A 19,599-nucleotide genomic window follows, 5' to 3' on the forward strand; every position below is an offset into this window, starting at 1 on the left:
AACGTGCGAACCGTCTCGTGTCCTCTTTGCCTCTGGGAAGGCTCCGGCTTCATGGAACCTGTACAGTCAATCGATCGATGGTATTGATCGAGCGTTTATTGCGTGCAGAATAATGTACTAAGTGCCTGGGAGAGTAAATACAACAGTGTTGGTAGACAGGTCCCCTGTTGACAGGAAGCTTAGTCTAGAGGGGGAGACAGACATTAAAATAAATTACAGATTTTTAAATGAAAGCTATAGGCCCGAGAGTGAGGAGTATGTGAAGTGCTTTAAGGGAATTGATCCAAGTACCTAGGTGATGCAGAGGGAGAAGAGAGTAGGGGCAATTAGGGCTTAGTTGGGGAAAGCCTCTTGGAGGAGACGTGATTTTAATAAGGCTCTGAAGGTGGGGAGAGCGGTGGTCTGTCGTATCTGAAAGGGGGGCCAGAAGCAGGATGTGGATCACTGGTCACTCTCCCCCTCCTCCCCCTCTCCATCCCCCCCACCTTACCTCCTTCCCTTCCCCACAGCACCTGTATATATGTATATGTGTTTGTACGGATTTATTACTCTATTTTACTTGTACATATTTATTCTATTTATTTTATTCTGTTAATATGTTTTGTTCTCTGTCTCCCCCTTCTAGACTGTGAGCCCGCTGTTGGGTAGGGACCGTCTCTATATGTTGCCAACTTGGACTTCCCAAGCGCTTAGTACAGTGCTCTGCACACAGTAAGCGCTCAATAAATGCGACTGAATGAATGAATGAATGAATGGCTAGTACTTCGCGGTTCTCATCAGCACCAACTTTTCCCTCTCTCCTGAGACCCGCGGCCAAGCAAAGGCAAACTGAGCCTGTCCCATTCCTGGACACGGAAGAGCATTTAGTAACCTGGGTAATCGATACAGAAAGCCGAAAACTAACTAGGGGAAGTGCGGCCTAATGGAAAGAGCTCAGGCCTTGGAGTCAGAATAGCGGGGTTCTAGTCCTGGCTCCTTCGCCTGTCCGCTGTGTGACCTTGAGCAAGTCACTTCACTTCTCCGGGTCTCAGTTCCTTCACTTGGAAAATGGGGACGAGGACTGTGAACCTCAAGTGGGACTCCCTTCTTCCCTTAATCTTCTAGACTGTGAGCCCACTGTTGGGTAGGGACCGTCTCTATATGTTGCCAACTTGTACTTCCCAAGCGCTTAGTACAGTGCTCTGCACACAGTAAGTGCTCAATAAATACGATTGAATGAATGAATGTGGGACAGGGACCGTGTCTCACCTGATTTGCTCATATCCACCCCAGCGCTTAGTACAGAGAAGCAGCATGGCTCAGTGGAAAGAGCCCGGGCTTTAGAGTCAGAGGTCATGGGTTCAAATCCCAGCTCCGCCAACTGTCAGCTGTGGGACTTTGGGCAAGTCACTTCCCTTCTCTGGGCCTGTTACCTCATCTCTAAAATGGGGATTAAAACTGTGAGCCCCCCGTGGGACAACCTGATCACCTTGTAACCTTTCCATTGCTTAGAACAGCATGTAATAAGCGCTTAACAAATACCATTATTATTATTATTATTATTATTAGAGAGTCTGGCACCTAGTAAGTGCTTAACAAATATGACTATTATTATTATTATTATGAGAAGTGGGGAGCAGAATCCTAACTAGCCTCTCTCCTGGCAGCTTTGAAGAATCGTGGCTCGAAATGGTGGTGGGACATTTGGCGGATCGAACGCGCCACGCCAGTGCCCACTGGTCCTCCTCGTTCTGGCTCATTCCGGCCGAAGACAGAGTAAATCATCTCGGGATGACTGCTAGGACCTGGAGCGGTGCCCAAAGGGCTGGTAAACAAGCGTCGAGCCAGTGGCGAGCAGACACTGCAGACGACTCCTTCAAGGAAGGGGCCGGCACTGTCGCCCTCGAGGAGACAGAGGTGAGGATTGGGTTTGGGATATCACCTCTCGACCTTGCCCACGGAAGAAGCTGCCTGAAATAATTGTTGGGGCACTTTCCTGAATTTTTAAGTCTCCTGGGCGAGAGGCAGCGTGGCTTAGTGGCTAGAGCACGGGCCTGGGAATCAGAGGACCTGGGTTCTAATCTCGGCTTCGCCGCATGTCTACTGCATGACCTCGCGTAAGTCATCTAACTTCTCTGGGCCTCAGTTCCCTCGTCTGTAAAATGGTGATGAAGACTGTGAGCCCTACGTGGGACAAGGACTGTGTCCAACCTGATTAACTTGGATCTATTCAGTGCTTAGAACAGTGCTCGGCACATAGCGCTTTACCAGCTCACAGTCTTTTCGACTGTGAGCCCACTGTTGGGTAGGGACTGTCTCTATATGTTGCCAATTTGTACTTCCCAAGCGCTTAGTACAGTGCTCTGCACATAGTAAGCGCTCAATAAATACGATTGATGATGATGATAGCGCTTAACAAGTACCATAATTATTATTATCTGACTAGAGTCCCTGGGGGCAAACTGGCACTCCAGGAAGCCTTCCCAAAGTAACCGCTTCCCCCAATTCTGACATCCCAGAGCCCCCTTCAACTCTTACCTATGCACTTTAAGTTAAATAATCACAGGATTTGTAAAGCACAATGTGTCAAGCGCTGGGGTAGATACAAGATAATCAGATTGGACACAGTCCTTGTCCCATAAGGGGCTCAAAGGCTAAGGAGGAGAGGGCACCGGCATTTAATCTCCATTTTACAGATGAGGAACCTGAGGCACAGAGAATAACTGTAGTATAATTGTGGTATTTGTTGTTAAGCACTTACTGTGTGCCAGGCACTGTTCTAAGCCCTGGGGTGGATACAAGCAAATCAGGTTGGACCCAATCCCTATCCCACATGGGGCTCACAATTTTCATCTCCATTTTACAGGAGGGAACCGAAGCACAGAGATGTTAAGTGGTTTGCCCAAGGTCACGCAGCAGATAAATGGCAGAGTCGGGATTAGAACCCAGATCCTCTGATTTCCAGGCCTAGGCTCTTTCCACTAGGCCATGCTGCTTCTCACTAACTGGTAATTCAATGTCTATCTGAGGCTGCCATTTGAATGTGTGTTATTTCTGGAGAAGATAAAGCTCCTCTTTTACACTTTCCACGGGGGCTGGGGAATGTTGCAAATGGTGAAGTGTAAATTAAAAAATAGACGCTAACCAGAATACAATTAATTATCAACAGCTGCATTCTGCCATGCAATTTCACTCCTTAGTAACTTTCTTTTATTCATTCATTCGTATTTATTGAGCACTAGCTGTGTGAAAAGGACTGTACTAAACGTTTGGGAGAGTTCAATACAACAGAGTCGGTAGACACGTTCCCTGCCCTTCAGGAGCTCACAATCTACCGGGGGAATATGAAGAATATTAGACAAGCCCTTCAGTTCTCCAAAATTGGGTGAGACAGTCTCCACAACAGGCCGAGAGCACTCGGGCATCACGATGCATCTTCTCCCCAGTGCTGGGTGGGCACACCCTTCTCCGCGCTTTTTGCAAAAGTTGGCACCCAGCTTTGCACTGTAATGCACAAAATAAAATCTTCGACAGGACTGGGCTGACTCTAGATTGTGTCGGTGGACTCTATAACTCACATCAGTGACGAGCGAGCAATTAATAATTGAACTTACTTCGCCAAGTCAAATCGTTAAATAATAAATCACGGACACGCCGCAAGTCGTCCGAATGGCCCTGATCCTTCTTCCACTTACCCACTAATTATTCTGTGTCTGCCTCCCTCTTTAGATCCCCTGAGGGCAGGGATCACTGTCTTCAACCCTTGTGGTTCTCTCCCACAGGCCATCCCAGTGACCTGCCCATGCTCAGCAATTGACTGACTGGAGGAAAAGACAAACTTGGATGGGGAAGGTAGCTACCCTGGGCTCAGAGTATTTATTTATTTATTTATGTCTATTTATTGTTCTATCATACTCTCCCAAGTGCTTAGTAAAGTGCTCTGCACACAGTAAGTCCTCAATAAATGATTGAATGAATGAGTGGTTGAATGAGTTAGTTGTTAGGATGGAAAGTATAGAGTTCTCAGACCACCAGGACCCTTCAGGGACCAACCAGCCCATTCCCCCCTTCAATCAGTCAGAGAGCTCACCTCCTCCAGGAGGCCTTCCCAGACTGAGCCCCCTCCTTCCTCTCCCCCTCGTCCCCCTCTCCATCCCCCCGTCTTACCTCCTTCCCTTCCCCACAGCACCTGTATATATGTATATATGTTTGTACATATTTATTACTCTAACTTGTACATATCTATTCTATTTATTTTATTTTGTTAATATGTTTGGTTTTGTTCTCCGTCTCCCCCTTCTAGACTGTGAGCCCACTGTTGGGAAGGGACCGTCTCTAGATGTTGCCAACTTGTACTTCCCAAGCTCTTAGTACAGTGCTCTGCACACAGTAAGCGCTCAATAAATAGGATTGATTGACATGTATTGAGCGCCTACAATGTGCAGAGCCTGGGAGAGTACAATACAGGAGAATTTGCAGTCACGTTCACAGCCCACAACGAGCTCACAAGTTCGGCTTCGCTTAAATGTTCCCGTTCTTACCTTATGGAAGGAGATCGCACAGCTTCTCCCAGTTCTAGTGCTTCCACCTGACAGCTGGGAAATTTTTCCCTCTGTCTGGCCCAAATCCTTCTTGCTGCAGTTTTAGCCTATTTTCTCTTGACCCCTTTCCCATTGAAAATGGAGAACAGCTGGTGGCCGCGATTGACTCTCTCTCTCTCACACACACACTCACTCTTTCTTTCTCTCTCTCCCCCTCTTTCCCCACTCCTCTTCTTCTCCTTCTCTCCCTTTTCCTCCCCCCATCTCTCCCTCTCTTCCTTCCTCTCCCTCCTTCTCTCCACCCACACAGACTCCTCAGGCCGTTGGGGAGAGAGAAATCAGCCACCTGCTGGGTCCTTTCAGGGGAAAACCTTCATCAGGAAGCCATCAAGGGAGGCTGGAAGAAACAAAAATAATTAAGCCCGTGGAAAATGGGTCTTTTTGAGGGAAGGAGAATGGAATGAAGGCTGTTTAGCCTGGGAAAGAGGAGGATGAAGGGCGACAAAATAAGCTGTTCCTAAGTAGATGAAGGGGGCTTTTGAAGGGTTATTTTCCATTTCAACAGGGGACCAAACAAACGAGAGGAACCAAGTGGAATCTGCCGCAGGAGAGAGTTCATTCATCCATTCAATCATATTTATTGAGCGCTTACTGTGTGCAGAGCACTGTACTAAGCGCTTGGGAAGTCCAATTCGGCAACAGAGACAATCCCTGCCTACAACAGGCTCACAGTCTAGAAGGGGGGAGACAGACGTCAAAACAAGTAAACAGGCATCAGTAGCATAATTATAAATAAAAAGAATTATAGATATATGCACATCATTAATAAAAGTGAATAGAATTATAATTATAAATATGTACATATATACACAAGTGCTGAAGTACAATTCAGCAACAGAGACAATCCCTGCCTACAACAGGCTCACAGTCTAGAAGGGGGGAGACAGACATCAAAACAAGTAAACAGGCATCAGTAGCATAATTATAAACAAAAAGAATTATAGATATGTACACATCATTAATAAAAGTGAATAGAATTATAATTATAAATATGTACATATATACACAAGTGCTATGGGGAGGGGAGGGGAAGTAGAGCAAAGGGAGTGATTCAGAGCTATGGGGAGGGGAGGGGGAGCTGAGGAAAAGGGGAGCTTAGCCTGGGAAGCGAGATGCTCCAGAACTCACTTTCTGCGTATTTCACCCGGGAAGAATCTGTAAAATGGGCAGACCTTTAAGTCTTGCACTCATTTGGCCTACCAATCCCAAAATTCTGAGTCCAGAAAGAGTTGTCACAAAGTAAGAATGGTAGAGGGGTCCCTTGGGTTCAGTCAGACAAAAAGAATTCAACACGGTGATAAGCACAGGAGCAAGCATTCATTTATTCATTCATTTATTCATTCAGTTGTGTTTATTGAGCACTTAACTGTGTGCAGAGCACTGAACTAAGTGCTTGGGAGAGTACAGGAAAACAATCAGATACATTCCCACCTCTGCCTCCCCACCACAAAGAAACCACTTGTCAGTTTTCTCCAGGCTCCAGTCATTCATCTGTGTTTATTAAGCACTTGCTGTGTGCACACCACTGTACTAAGCGCTTGGGAAAGAACAATGCAACAATAAACGATGACAATCCCCGCCCACAACCAACTCACAGTCTTGAGAAGCAACGTGGCTTAGTGGAAAGAGGACGGGCTTGGGAGTCAGAGGACGTGGGTTCTAATCCCTGCTCCACCACTTTGTCTGCTGTGTGACCTTGGGCAAGTCCCTTAACTTCCCTGTACCTCAGTTACCTCATCTGTAAAATGGGGATGAAGACTGTGAGCCCCACGTGGGACAACCTGATTACCTTACAGCTCTTAGAACAGTGCTTGGCACATAGTAAGCACTTAACAAATACCATTATGATTATTTCCCATCTTTTAGTTTCTTATGTATGCACCACAGAACCTTCCCTCCAATCCCCAGTAATTCAGCTTTTTGAAAGCCATGGGGGTGGACCCTTGTCAGAGGCCTTTGAAAATCTAAATATATTACGCCTACTGGTTCCCCTTTATTCACACTCTTATCGACCCCTTCAAAGGACTCCAGCAGATTAATGAGGCACGATTTCCCCTTTCAGGAAAGCAGAAAACTATGTTATTTCTATAATCATAGTGGTATTTTACGTGCTTACTCTGCACCAAGCACCATGCTTAGCACTGGGGTAGATGCAAGATGATCAGGTTGGATGCAGTCCCTATCCCACATGGGACTCACAGCCTAAGGGGGAGGGAAAACAGGTATTTCACCCCCATTTTACAGATCGGGTACCTGGGGCACAGAGAAGTGAAATGACTTGCTCAAGCTCACACAGCAGGCAAATGTCAGAGCCAGGATTAGAACCCACTTCCTCTGGTTCCTCTTTCCACTAAGTCACCCTGCATTTTGTTGTTGGGTAGGGACCGTCTCTATATGTTGCCGACTCGTAATTCCCAAGCGCTTAGTACAGTGCTCTGCACACGGTAAGCGCTCAATAAATATGATTGAATGAGTGCTTTTTGAACCCCTCAGCTGTGGAGACTGAATCTCTTTCGCACATTCCATCAGTTGATTTACAAGATGCGTGGCTCAGTGGAAAGAGCCCGGGCTTTGGAGTCAGAGGTCATGGGTTCAAATCCCGGCTCCACCACTTGTCAGCAGGGTGACTTGGGGCAACTCACTTCACTTCTCTCGGCCTCAGTTCCCTCATCTGTAAAATGGGGATTAAGACTGTGAGCCCTCCGTGGGACAACCTGATCACCTTGTAACCTCCCCAGCGCTTTGAACGGTGCTTTGCACATGGTAAGCGCTTAATATAAATGCTATTTAAAAAAAAAAGATGGGGATGAGGCCCTGGGTGGGAAGGTTACAAGCATTTGGGGAGTTGAGGGTGTTAGCCGGGAGAAGTCAACTTTATTTTTATTAAAAAATATTTGTTATTATTATTATTATTTATATTTATTAGAAAACTTTATTTTCTAAAGGTATTTGTACAGCACCTACTATATGACAAGCACTTTTCTAAGCTCTGGGATAGATGCTAGGTAATCAGGTTGGATGCCGTCCCTGTTCCACGTGGGGCTCGCAGTCTTAATCCCCATTTTCTAAATGAGGGAACTGAGGCCCAGTGAAGTGAAGTGATTTGCCCAAGGTCACACAGCAGTCAAGCGGCAAAGAATTTGCCTGCGGGTGATAAAGGTTGGAGTTGTGGGAAGAAGGGAAGACTCGTCTCCCTTTTTTAAAACACCTGACCCCTCATTTAGCCGAACCGCAGGCCTTCCCCTCCCTAAACGCTTATAAAAACACACTTATTCCAAGAGACAAGTACAAGTAGCTGAGCTACTTGTCTCCCCCTTTTAGACTGTGAGCCCACTGTTGGGTAGGGACTGTCTCTATATGTTGCCAATTTGTACTTCCCAAGCGCTTAGTACAGTGCTCTGCACATAGTAAGCGCTCAATAAATACGATTGATGATGACGATGATGATGATGAGCTGTAGACTGTAAGCTCACTGTGGGCAGGGAATGTGTCTGTTGTATTGCTATATTGTACTCTCTCAAGGACTCGGTGCAGCGCTCTGCACTCAATAAGCGCTCAATAAATACGATGGACCGCTGAGCCGATTTAACCCCCAGCAGCTCTGCTGCCATGTTGTTCTGCAGGGAGAATCAGCAGAGGGTATCGTTTGAGCGCCGATTGTGGTTGGAGCTCTGTACTAAGCGCTTAAGAGACTACAATATAATAGAGTAGGTAGACGCCCACAAGGAGCTTACAGTGCAGCAGGAGAAGTCGCCCACTGTACTAAGCACTGGAATATGTTGCCAACTTGTACTTCCCAGGCGCTTAGTACACTGCTCTGCACACAGTAAGCGCTCAATAAATACGATTGAATGAATGAGTGAATGAATGAATCGTCAGAGCCCCAGCAGGAGGTGGAAAGGAGTCCAAAAGACTGAATCAATCAACGGTATTTATTGAGCGCTTACTGTGTGCAGAGCACTATACTACCCGCAGCGCTTAGAACAGTGCTTTGCACATAGTAAGCGCTTAATAAATGCCATTATTATTATTGTTATTACTAAGCGCTCGGGGGAGTACAATAGAACAAAATTGGTAGACACATTCCCTGCCCACAAGACGCTTACAAGTCTAGAGGAATCAAGCAGTCAGTGGTATTTATTGAGTGCTTACTGTGTGCAGAGCACTGTACTGAGCACTTGGGAGAGGACAGTAGAACAGAGTTGATAGATTCCCTGCCCACAAGGAGCTTACAAGTCTAGAGGAATCAAGCAACCATTGGTATTTATTGGGCGCTTATTGTGTGCAGGGCACCGTACTAAGCGCTTGGGAGAGGACGATAGAACAGAGTTGGTAGACACGGTCCCTGCCCACAGTGAGCGAAAGCTCCTCTCCGGGCTGAAGGAGGCAAAGGAGAATGTGAGCCCGTTGTTGGGTAGGGACCGCCCCTATATGTTGCCAATTTGTACTTTCCAAGTGCTTAGTACAGTGCTCTGCCCACAGTAGGCGCTCAATAAATACGATCGAATGAATGAAAGAATGAGAGAAGCAGTAAGGGCCATTGCACAGAGGAGCAGAACCATCAGCGTGGCTCCGTGGAAAGAGCCCAGGCTCTTGGAGTCAGAGGTCATGGGTTCAAATTCCAGCTCCGCCACTTGTCAGCTGTATGACTTTGGGCAAGTCACTTCAATCAATCAATCAATCGCATTTATTGAGCGCTTACTGTGTGCAGAGCACTGTATTAAGCGCTTGGAAAGTCCAAGTTGGCAACATATAGAGACAGTCCCTACCCAACAGTGGGCTCACAGTCTAAAAGGGGGAGACAGAGAACCAAACCAAACATACTAACAAAATAAAATAAATAGAATAAATAGAATAGATATGTACAAGTAAAATAAATAAATAAATAAATAGAGTAATAAATATGTACAAACATATATACTTCACTTCTCTGGGCCTCAGTTACCTCATCTGTAAAATGGGGATTAAGTCTGTGAGCCCCGCCGTGGGACAACCTGATCAACTTGTTACCTCCCCAGAGCTTAGAACAGTGCTTTGCACCTAGTAAGTGCTTAATAAATGCCATTATTATTATTATTATCTGCTTCCCAATTTACTGGCAGACAAGCCAAAGGAAAGCATCACCCTGCTCTGGGAAGGATTTCCCAACATGGAGGGTTATTAAACTCTGGCCCCAGGGATTTAGGGAAGCTGAGGAATTTCTCCTCTAGGCTTGGGGGACAGGATAATAATAATAATAATAATGGCATTTATTAAGTGCTTACTATGTGCAAAGCACTGTTCTAAGCGCTGGGGAAGATACAAGGTGATCAGGTTGTCCCACGGGGGGCTCCCAGTCTTCATCCCCATTTTCCAGATGAGGTAACTGAGGCGCAGAGAAGTGAAGTGACTTGCCCAAAGTCACACAGCCGACAAGTGGCAGAGCCGGGATTTGAACCCATGACCTCTGACTCCAAAGCCCGGGCTCTTTCCACTGAGCCACGCTGCTTCCCAGGATGGGACAGGTGGGCTTGGAGGTGGGGAGCCCATAATTAGAGAAACATTTTGGCCTAGTGGAACGAGCAAGGGCCTGGGAATCACAGGACCTGAGTTCCAATCCCGGCTCCTCCACTCACCTGCTGGGTGACCTTGGGCGAGTCACTTAGCTTTTAAGTGCCTCAGTCGTCTCACTTGTACAAAAGGGATTTCATTCATTCATTCAGTTCATTCATTCATTCATATTTATTGAGCGCTCACTGCGTGCACAGCACTGGGAAGTCCAAGTTGGCAACATCTAGAGACGGTCCCTACCCAACAGTGGGCTCACAGTCTAGAAGGGGGAGACAGACAACAAAACAAAACATAGTAACAAAATAAAATAAATAGAATAAATAGGTAATAAAATAAATAAATAGAGTAATAAATACGTACAAACATATATACAGGTGCTGTGGGGAGGGGAAGGAGGTAAGGCGGGGGGGATGGAGAGAGGGAGGTTCATTGAGCACTTACTGTATGCAGAGCACTGTACTAAGCCCTTGGGGAGTACAATACAATAACAGACACATTCTCTGCCTACAACGAGCTCACAGTCTAGTGGGGGAGAAAGACATTAATATATGTAAACAAATAAATAAATTACGATTTACAAATTACAATTGAATCCCACTCTCTCCTGCTTAGACTGTGAGCCCCACGTAGGACAGGGACTGTGTCCGAACTGATTATCTTGGATCTACCCCAGTAGATTGCTTGGCGCATAGTAAGCACTTTACAAATACTTATTATTATCATTAATTATTATTATTAAGAAATTCACCAGCAAAGGCAAATAGAATAATGATGGTATTTGTTCACTCTGTGCCAAGCACTGAGGTAGGTACAAGTAAGACAGGTTAGACGCAGTCCCTGTCCCACATAGGGCTCAAAATCTTAATCATTATTATTATTATTATATTTATGACTCTATTTTACATATTTATTACTCTATTTATTTTACTTGTATGTATTTATTCTATGTTTTGCTTTATTTATTTTTTATGTTTATTATGTTTATTATTTATGTTGTATTTATTTATTGTATTTATATATAATATATACAATATATTATATATTATATTATATATTATATATAATTATATATTATAAATAATATATAATATACATTATATGTTATATATAATTATATATTGTATATAATTATATGATATAATATAATATAATATATTATATTTTATATATATAATTTATATATTGTATTTATTTTATTTTGTGAATATGTTTGGTTTTGTTCTCTGTCTCCCCCTTCTAGACTGTGAGCCCACTGTTGGGTAGGGACCGTCTCTAGATGTTGCCAACTCAGACTTCCCAAGCGCTTAGTACAGTGCTTTGCACACAGTAAGCACTCAATAAATACGATTGATTGATTGTTGGGTAGGGACCATCTCTAGATGTTGCCAACTCGGACTTCCCAAGCGCTTAGTACAGTGCTCTGCACACAGTAAGCGCTCAATAAATACGATTGATTGATTGATTGATCCCCATTTTACAGATGAGGTCACTGAGGCAGAGAGAAGAGAAGTAACTTTGCCTTAGGTCGCATAACAGGCAAGTGGCAGATCTGGGATTAGAACCCAGGTCTTCTAACTCCCAGGTCCTCTGACTGGTTTCTAGAAGAGTCTATCATCATCAATCGTATTTATTGAGCGCTTACTGTGTGCAGAGCACTGTACTAAGCGCTTGGGAAGTACAAGTCTAGAAGTCTAGAAACTTTCTCCCATGGTTCCCCAAAGGTTGGAGAAGGTGCCTCCCCCATTCTGGCTCAGTGGAAAGAGCGCGGGCTTTGGAGTCAGAGGTCATGGGTTCAAATCCCGGCTCTGCCAACTGTCAGCTGGGTGACTTTGGGCAAGTCACTTCACTTCTCTGGGCCTCAGTTCCCTCATCTGTAAAGTGGGGATTAAAACTGTGAGCCCCCCACCATGGGACAACCTGATCACCTTGTAAGCTCCCCAGCGCTTAGAACAGTGCTTTGCACATAGTAAGCGCTTAATAAATGCTATCGTTAATAAATGCTATCGTTATCCTTTCCCCTACCCCCAAGCTGTTCACACCAATCAATCAATCATATGTACTGAGACTTTATTGTGTACGGAGCACTGTACTAAGTGTTTGGGGGAGTACACTCTCTTCTCTGGAAGAGTGGGTTACAGAAGGGAAGGTTTCAGGACCAAAGATTCACCCTTGGCTCAGTGGAAAGATCCCGGGCTTTGGAGTCAGAGGTCATGGGTTCAAATCCCGGCTCCGCCACTTGTCAGCTGGGTGACTTGGGGCAAGTCAGTCACTTAACTTGTACTTCCCAAGCGCTTAGTACAGTGCTCTGCGCACAGTAAGCGCTCAATAAATACGATTGATTGATTGATTAACTTCTCTGGGCCTCAGTTACCTCATCTGTAAAATGGGGATGAAGACTGTGAGCCCCCTCGTGGGACAACCTGATCACCTTGTAACCTCCCCAGCGCTTAGAACAGTGCTTGGCACATAGTAGGCGCTTAACAAATGCCGTTATTATTATTACTAAGTGCTTGGGAGAGTACAATCTCTTCTTTGGGTGGAAGGGGTACAGAAGGGAAGATTCTTTTAGACGGTGAGCCCAGTATTGGGTAGGGACTGTATATGTTGCCAATTTGTACTTCCCAAGCGCTTAGTACAGTGCTCTGCACATAGTAAGCGCTCAATTAATACGATTGATGATGATGATGATTTCAGGAACAAAGATTCGTCCTTACTGTGTGCAAAGCACTGTAGTAAGTGCTTGGGAGAGAGCACTCTCTTCTCAGGAAGTGGGGGTTACAGAAGGGAAGATTTCAGGACCAAAAAGTGGTCTTTTAGCCTCTCCTTCACCTCTCATCACCAAAAATCGAACACCCAACTGCTCTCAGTTACCAGTGGCCGCTGCATCTGCCAGTGTTATGTGTCTACTTGAGGACAATCAATCAATCAATTGTATTTATTGAGCGCTTACTGTGTGCAGAGCACTGTACTAAGCGCTTGGGAAGTCCAAGTTGGCAACATCTAGAGACAGGCCCTACCCAACAGTGGGCTCACAGTCTAGAAGGGGGAGACGGAGAACAAAACCAAACATCTCAACAAAATAAAATAAATACAATAGATAAGTACAAGTAAAATAGAGTAATAAATATGCACAAACATATATACATATATACAGGGGACACTGTCCCCTTCATTCCCCGTCTCTTCCCACAAGCGCTTAGCACAGTGCCCTGCACACAGTAAGCGCTCAATAAATACGATTGAATGAATGAGTGAATCTGGGGAAAGGTCAGCTGGAGGAAGACGTGAAAATGAGAGGAAACGTTCAAATTTTTCTTGTTTTTCTTTCCTCCCCATTCCTTGTGGCTTTTGATGATTGAGACTGGCCCTGGAACCCCCCACCCCACCACCTCTCACCTGCTTCCACATCAGGGATGATGATGATGGTGTTTGTATGTATATATGTTTGTACATATTTATTACTCTATTTATTACTCTATTTATTTTACTTGTACATATATATTCTATTTTATTTTGTTAGTATGTTTGGTTTTGTTCTCCGTCTCCCCCTTTCAGACTGTGAGCCCACTGTTGGGTAGGGACTATCTCTATGTTTTGCCAAGTTGTACTTCCCAAGCGCTTAGTACAGTGCTCTGCACACAGTAAGCGCTCAATAAATATGATTGAGTGATTGATTAAGCGCTTACTATTCATTCATTCAGTCAGTCAATCAATCGCATGAATTGAGCGCGTACTGTGTGCAGAGCACTGTACTAAACGCTTGGAAAGTACAGATCAGCAGCGGAGACGGTCCCGACCCAACAACGGGCTCACAGTCTAGAAGGGGGAGACAAAACAAAACAAGCAGACGGCCGTCGATACCATTAGAACAGATAAATAGGATTATAGCTATAGACACATGATTGATAAAGAGAGGAGTAATAAATCTGTACAAATATACACAAGTGCTGTGGGTGAGGGCAGAGGAAGGGAGTGGGGGCGATGGGAAGGGGAGGAGGAGCAGAGGAATGTGCTATGTGCCAAGCACTGTTCCAAGCAGCGTGGCTCAGTGGAAAGAGCCCGGGCTTTGGAGCCGGAGGTCATGGGTTCGAATCCCAACTCCGCCAATTGTCAGCTGTGTGACTTTGGGAAAGTCACTTCTCTGGGCCTCAGTGGTCTCATCTGTAAAATGGGGATTAAGACTGTGAGGCCCCCGGGGGACAGCCTGATCACCTTGTAACCTCCCCAGAGCTTAATAAATGTCATTATTATTATTATTATTATTATTATTATTATTATTATTATTATTATTATTCTAAGCGTTGGGAAAGCGGCCACCCATGATGGTAAGTGTCCCCCGGGTCGGCAGAGATAGAGAGGGGGTGGGTAGGGGGGCACCTCCTCTCCTGGGACAGGCCAGAATCAATCAGTCAATTGTATTTATTGAGCGCTTACTGTGTGCAGAGCACTGTACTAAGCGCTTGGGAAGTACAAGGCCAGAAGTGACCAGAGAAAGGAAGGGATACCCTAACTGGCACGGACGGACTGTCCTGGTGGGCTGGAAGAGAGGGGTAGGGACGTGCCCCCGGGTAGACAGGGAGGGCCATGCGGCAGGGCGAGGGGAAAGAGAGGGAGGGTCCTCTCTCATTCATTCAGTCCTTCTTTCAATCGTATTTATTGAGCGCTTACTGTGTGCAGAGCACTGGACTAAGCGCTTGGGAAGTCCAAGTTGGCAACATCTAGAGACGGTCCCGACCCAACAGCAGACTCGCAGTCTAGAAGGGGGAGACAGACAACGAAACAGGACATATTATCAAAATAAAATAAATAGAATTCATTCATTCATTCAATCGTATTTATTGAGCGCTTACTGTGTGCAGAGCACTGGACCAAGCGCTCGGGAAGTCCAAGTTGGCAACATATAGAGACAGCCCCTACCCAGCGGCGGGCTCACAGTCTAGAAGGGGGAGACAGACAACGAAACAAGACATATTAACAAAATGAAATCAATAGAATGGATATGTACAAGTAAAATCAAAAGAGTAATAAATCTGTCCAAACATATATCCAGGTGCTGTGGGGAGGGGAAGGGGGTAAAGAGGGGGAGAGGAAGGAGGGGGCTGAGTGCGGGCAGGCCTCCTGGAGGAGGTGAGCGCTCAGTAGGGCTTTGAAGGGAGGAAGAGAGCCAGCTTGGCAGGCCTCCTGGAGGAGGTGAGCGCTCAGTAGGGCTTTGAAGGGAGGAAGAGAGCCAGCTTGGCAGGCCTCCTGGAGGAGGTGAGCACTCAGTAGGGCTTTGAAGGGAGGAAGAGAGCTAGCTTGGCAGATGTGCGGAGGGAGGGCGTTCCTCTGGTCACCCAAGGGGTGGGCCCTGCGCCCCCACACCCCATCCATTTTTCCACAAGAGCTTCAACCTGGTGGTCGCGGACCCGGGGGGAGGAGGGGGGGGCGGTGGCCGAAGAGGATCCGGACGCCGGACTTTGGCTACCTGGCTGGGGGGAGGGGGGCCACCGCTCGGCCGGCGGGGACGGGAGGGGACGGGACGGGATGGGAGGACGGGATGGGAGGGGAGGGAAGGAGGGGAAGACCCCCAAGCCCGCCCACACGCCCCGCCCCCGACGTTGGGAGGGGATGGGCTGGACTGGGCTGGGCTAGGCTGGTCCTGGGCTGAGCTGGGCTGGGCTGGACTGGACTGGGCTGGGCTAGGCTGGACTGGACTGGGCTGGACTGGGCTGGGCTGGGCTGGACTGGACTGTGCTGAGCTGGACTGTGCTGGACTGGACTGTGCTGAGCTGGACTGGACTGTGCTGGGCTGGACTGGGCTGGACTGTGCTGTGCTGGGCTGGGCTGGGCTGGACTGTGCTGGACTGGACTGGACTGGACTGTGCTGGTCTGGGCTATGCTGGTCCTGGGCTGGGCTGGGCTGGGCTGGGCTGGACCGGGCTGGGCTGGACTGGGCTGGGCTGAGCTGGGCTGGTCTGGGCTGTGCTGGACTGGGCTGGACTGAGCTGGGTTGGGCTGGGCTGGACTGGTCTGTGCTGGGCTGGGTTGGGCTGGGCTGGGCTGGTCCTGGACTGGTCCTGGACTGGTCCTGGGCTGAGCTGGGCTGAGCTGGACTGGGCTGGACTTGGCTGGTCTGGGCTGAGCTGGACTGTGCTGGACTTGGCTGGGCTGGGCTGGGCTGGGCTGGTCCTGGGCTGGTCCTGGGCTGAGCTGGGCTGGTCTGGGCTGAGCTGGACTGGGCTGGACTTGGCTGGGCTGGGCTGGTCCTGGGCTGAGCTGGGCTGGACCGGCTCCGGCTCCGGCTCCGGCTCTGTCGTCTGTGTCTCTGTGTCCCGGTGGTGGCTGCGGTCCCGGGCGAGCGGCTCCGCAGCCGGTGACCCTATGGGTCCCGGGATCGGGCTCCCGTCCTGACCGCCTCGGCCATGCCCCGGCCCCTGCGGCCCCTCCTCTTCCTCCTCCTCCTCCTCCTCCTCCTGCTCCTCCTCGGGGCCCCGGGCACGGCCGGACCCAGACCCCAGGTGAGTCCCCCGGGGGGCGGGCCGGGACCCGGGGACGGCGGGCAGGGGCATGGAACAAGGGCCAGAAACCTGCCAGGGAGCAGGGAAGGGGAGCGTAGTACAGTGCCGGCCACCTAGGTAAGCGCTTAAATGCCATAAATAGTATTGTTGTGGGGGCAGGAAGGGATGGACGGGAGGTGGGGACAGGGGCATGGAAGAAGGGGCAGAAATCTGTCAGGGAGTAGTACAGTGTCTGGCACCTAGGAAGCGCTTAAATGCCCTAAATAGTATTATTATTGGGGCAGGATGGGGTGGACGGGAGGTGGGGACAGGGGCATGGAAGAAGGAGCAGAGGGGGAAAGGGGCAGAAAAGTGTCAGGGGTTAGGAAAGAAGCGCATATTACAGTGTCTGGCACATAGTAAGTGCTTAACAAATGCCATTATTATTATCATTTTTATTATCGGGGCAGGATGGAGAGAGGGGACAGGGGCATGGAAGAAGGGGCAGAAACTTGTCAGGGAGTGGGGAAGGGGAGCGTAGTACAGTGGCACGTAGTAAGAGCTTAACGAATGCCATTATTATTATCATTGTTATTATTGGGGCAGGAGAGGGTGAGGGGGTAGGGGCATGGAAGAAGGGGCAAATGGCGGGAAGGGGCAGAAATGTGTCAGGGGGTAGGGAAGAGGAGCGTGGTTCAGTGCCTGGCATATACTAAGCGCTTAACAAATGCTATTATTATTATTTTTATTATTGTTGGGGCAGGATAGGGTGAAATGAGAGGGGACAGGGGCATGGAAGAAGGGGCAGAAACCTGTCGGGGGTAGGGAAGAGGAGCATAGCACAGTGCTTTGCCTCGCCCCAGTTTCCCCCCGACCCCCTCTCTCTTCGGAGCTCCGAGCTGAGCCCCTTCCTCCCCACCCTCTCCCAGGGGGTCTCGGCATCCCTCATCCATTCAGTCATATTTATTGAGCGCTTATTGTGTGCATAGCACTGTATTAAGCGCACGGGAAAGTCCAATACAGCAATAGAGACAATAATAATAATGATAATGTCATTTGTTAAGCACTTACTATGTGCCAAACATGTTTCCAAGCGCTGGAGGGGAGATACAAGGTAGTCAGATTGTCCCACGGGGGGCTCACAGTCTTCATCCCCATTTTAAAGATGAGGTAACTGAGGCCCAGAGAAGTGAAGTGGCTTGCCCAAGCTCACACAGCTGACAAGTGACTGAGCGGGGATTAGAACCCGTGACCTCTGACTCTCAAGCCCAGGCTCTTTCCACTGAGCCACGCTGCTTCTCTGCCCACAACGAGCCCACAGTCTAGAGGAGGGGAGACGGGTGTCGATACAAGTAAACAGGCATCAATATAAATATATAAAATGACAAATTTATATACTTATATACATAAGTATACTTTATATATATATAAGTATACTTTATATACTTTTAAGTACTTTATATACTTATATATATATAAGTGCTGCCTACTGGTGACCTCCCCTGGGGGAAGTGCTGGGTTAGATACAAGGTAATCAGGTTGTCCCACATAAGGCTCACAGTCCCCTGTTTGACAGATGAGGTAACTGAGGCCCAGAGAAGTGAAGCGACTCGCCCAAGGTCACACAGCTGACAAGGGGCAGAGCCAGGATTAGAACCCACGTCCTCTGACTCCCAAGCCCTAGCTCCCGTCACTAAGCCACACTGCTTCTCTGGCTCCGAAGCCTCGGAGCCGGCTCACTTTGAAATGAGGGAGGGAACTTTCTCTCAGCTTCTATCTCCTTTCAAGGGTGGACAGAGCCTGGGCTGGAAGTCAGAAAGGCACGGGATCTAATGCCGGCTCGGCCATTTGTCTGCTGTGTGACCTTGGGCGAGTCACCTCACTTCTCTGGGCCTCAGTTACCTCGTCGGTAAAATGGGGATTGAGAGACTGGGAGCCTCGCACCTTCTCACCTGCCTGTCCTCCCCAAAGTTCCCCCCCTCTAAGCCTGCCAAGACTGTGGGGAACATATCCTGGGGAGCACTTAGAGAAATGCCCCTTCTCCCATGACCATTCCTCCCCCATCCTTCCTCCTGCCGGGTCTTTCTCTAACAAAGACCATCGCTTCACTCTCTTCCCTCCCAATATCCAGATTTCCAATCACCCATGACCACTGCTCACTCCTCCAGGGCTGCGCCTCAACCTCCACCCACTCCTCTCCCCCCATCCTTCCTCCCGAAACCCCCAATTCTCAGCCTGCACAACCAAGTGACCCCCTGAACTTTCCATCTCCTCACCCGGTCATGTGGTCCTTCTACTACCCCAAGTCTCTCGTCCTCTATCCTCCTTCAAGAGTGGCCAGAACATGGGCTGGAAGTCAGAAGGTCATGGATTCTAATCCTGGCTCTGCCACTGGTCTGCTTTGTGACCTCGGGCAAGTCACTTCACTTCTCTGGGCCTCAGTTACCTCATCTATAAAATGAGGATTGAGACTGGGAGCCCCATGTGGGACAGGGACTGTATCCAACCCAGTTTGCTCGTACCCACCCCAGGGCTTAGTACAGTGCCTGGCACAGAGTAAGCACTTAACAAATGCCGCAATGATTATCTTCTTTTAAGCTGCATCTTTGACATTTCAGAGCGCTCCCCTCTCTTGGCTCTCCCGGTCAGAGATCCTTCTCCTCTACTGCTCCCATCCCCATCGGCAGGGAGAAACATAGTTTCTGTGGTGTTTTAACTTCCCCAGATACTTTTATTTCAATCATTCAATCAATCAATCAATCAATCGTATTTATTGAGCGCTTACTGTGTGCAGAGCACTGTACTAAGTGCTTGGGAAGTACAAGTTGGCAACATATAGAGACAGCCCAACAGTGGGCTCATCTGGCTTGTTCAGTTTCCCCTGTTAATCTCTCACCTCCCCACGTCTAACCTCCACACTTGCCAACTGCCTCTTCAGCCCCTCTGTGACACCTAAACATGTAATTTATCTTTTGTTAACTCCTTGTTTCTGT

The 19,599-nt window shown here is 48.0% G+C and overlaps 1 protein-coding gene across 1 annotated transcript in view; it reads left to right on the forward strand.

Moving 5' to 3' along the window:
- The first annotated feature begins 1,668 nt into the window (after positions 1–1,668).
- The window catches only part of GLP1R (glucagon like peptide 1 receptor), an 84,026-nt gene continuing 66,095 nt past the window's right edge, over positions 1,669–19,599 (forward strand). The window contains exons 1-2 of the mRNA XM_038760864.1: positions 1,669–1,896; positions 16,577–16,627. Coding sequence (XP_038616792.1) covers positions 1,669–1,896; positions 16,577–16,627 — 279 coding nt within the window. The remainder of the gene's footprint in view (positions 1,897–16,576; positions 16,628–19,599) is intronic.

The sequence above is a fragment of the Tachyglossus aculeatus genome, chromosome 19, assembly GCF_015852505.1.
Source record: "Tachyglossus aculeatus isolate mTacAcu1 chromosome 19, mTacAcu1.pri, whole genome shotgun sequence".
Taxonomy (NCBI): domain Eukaryota; kingdom Metazoa; phylum Chordata; class Mammalia; order Monotremata; family Tachyglossidae; genus Tachyglossus; species Tachyglossus aculeatus.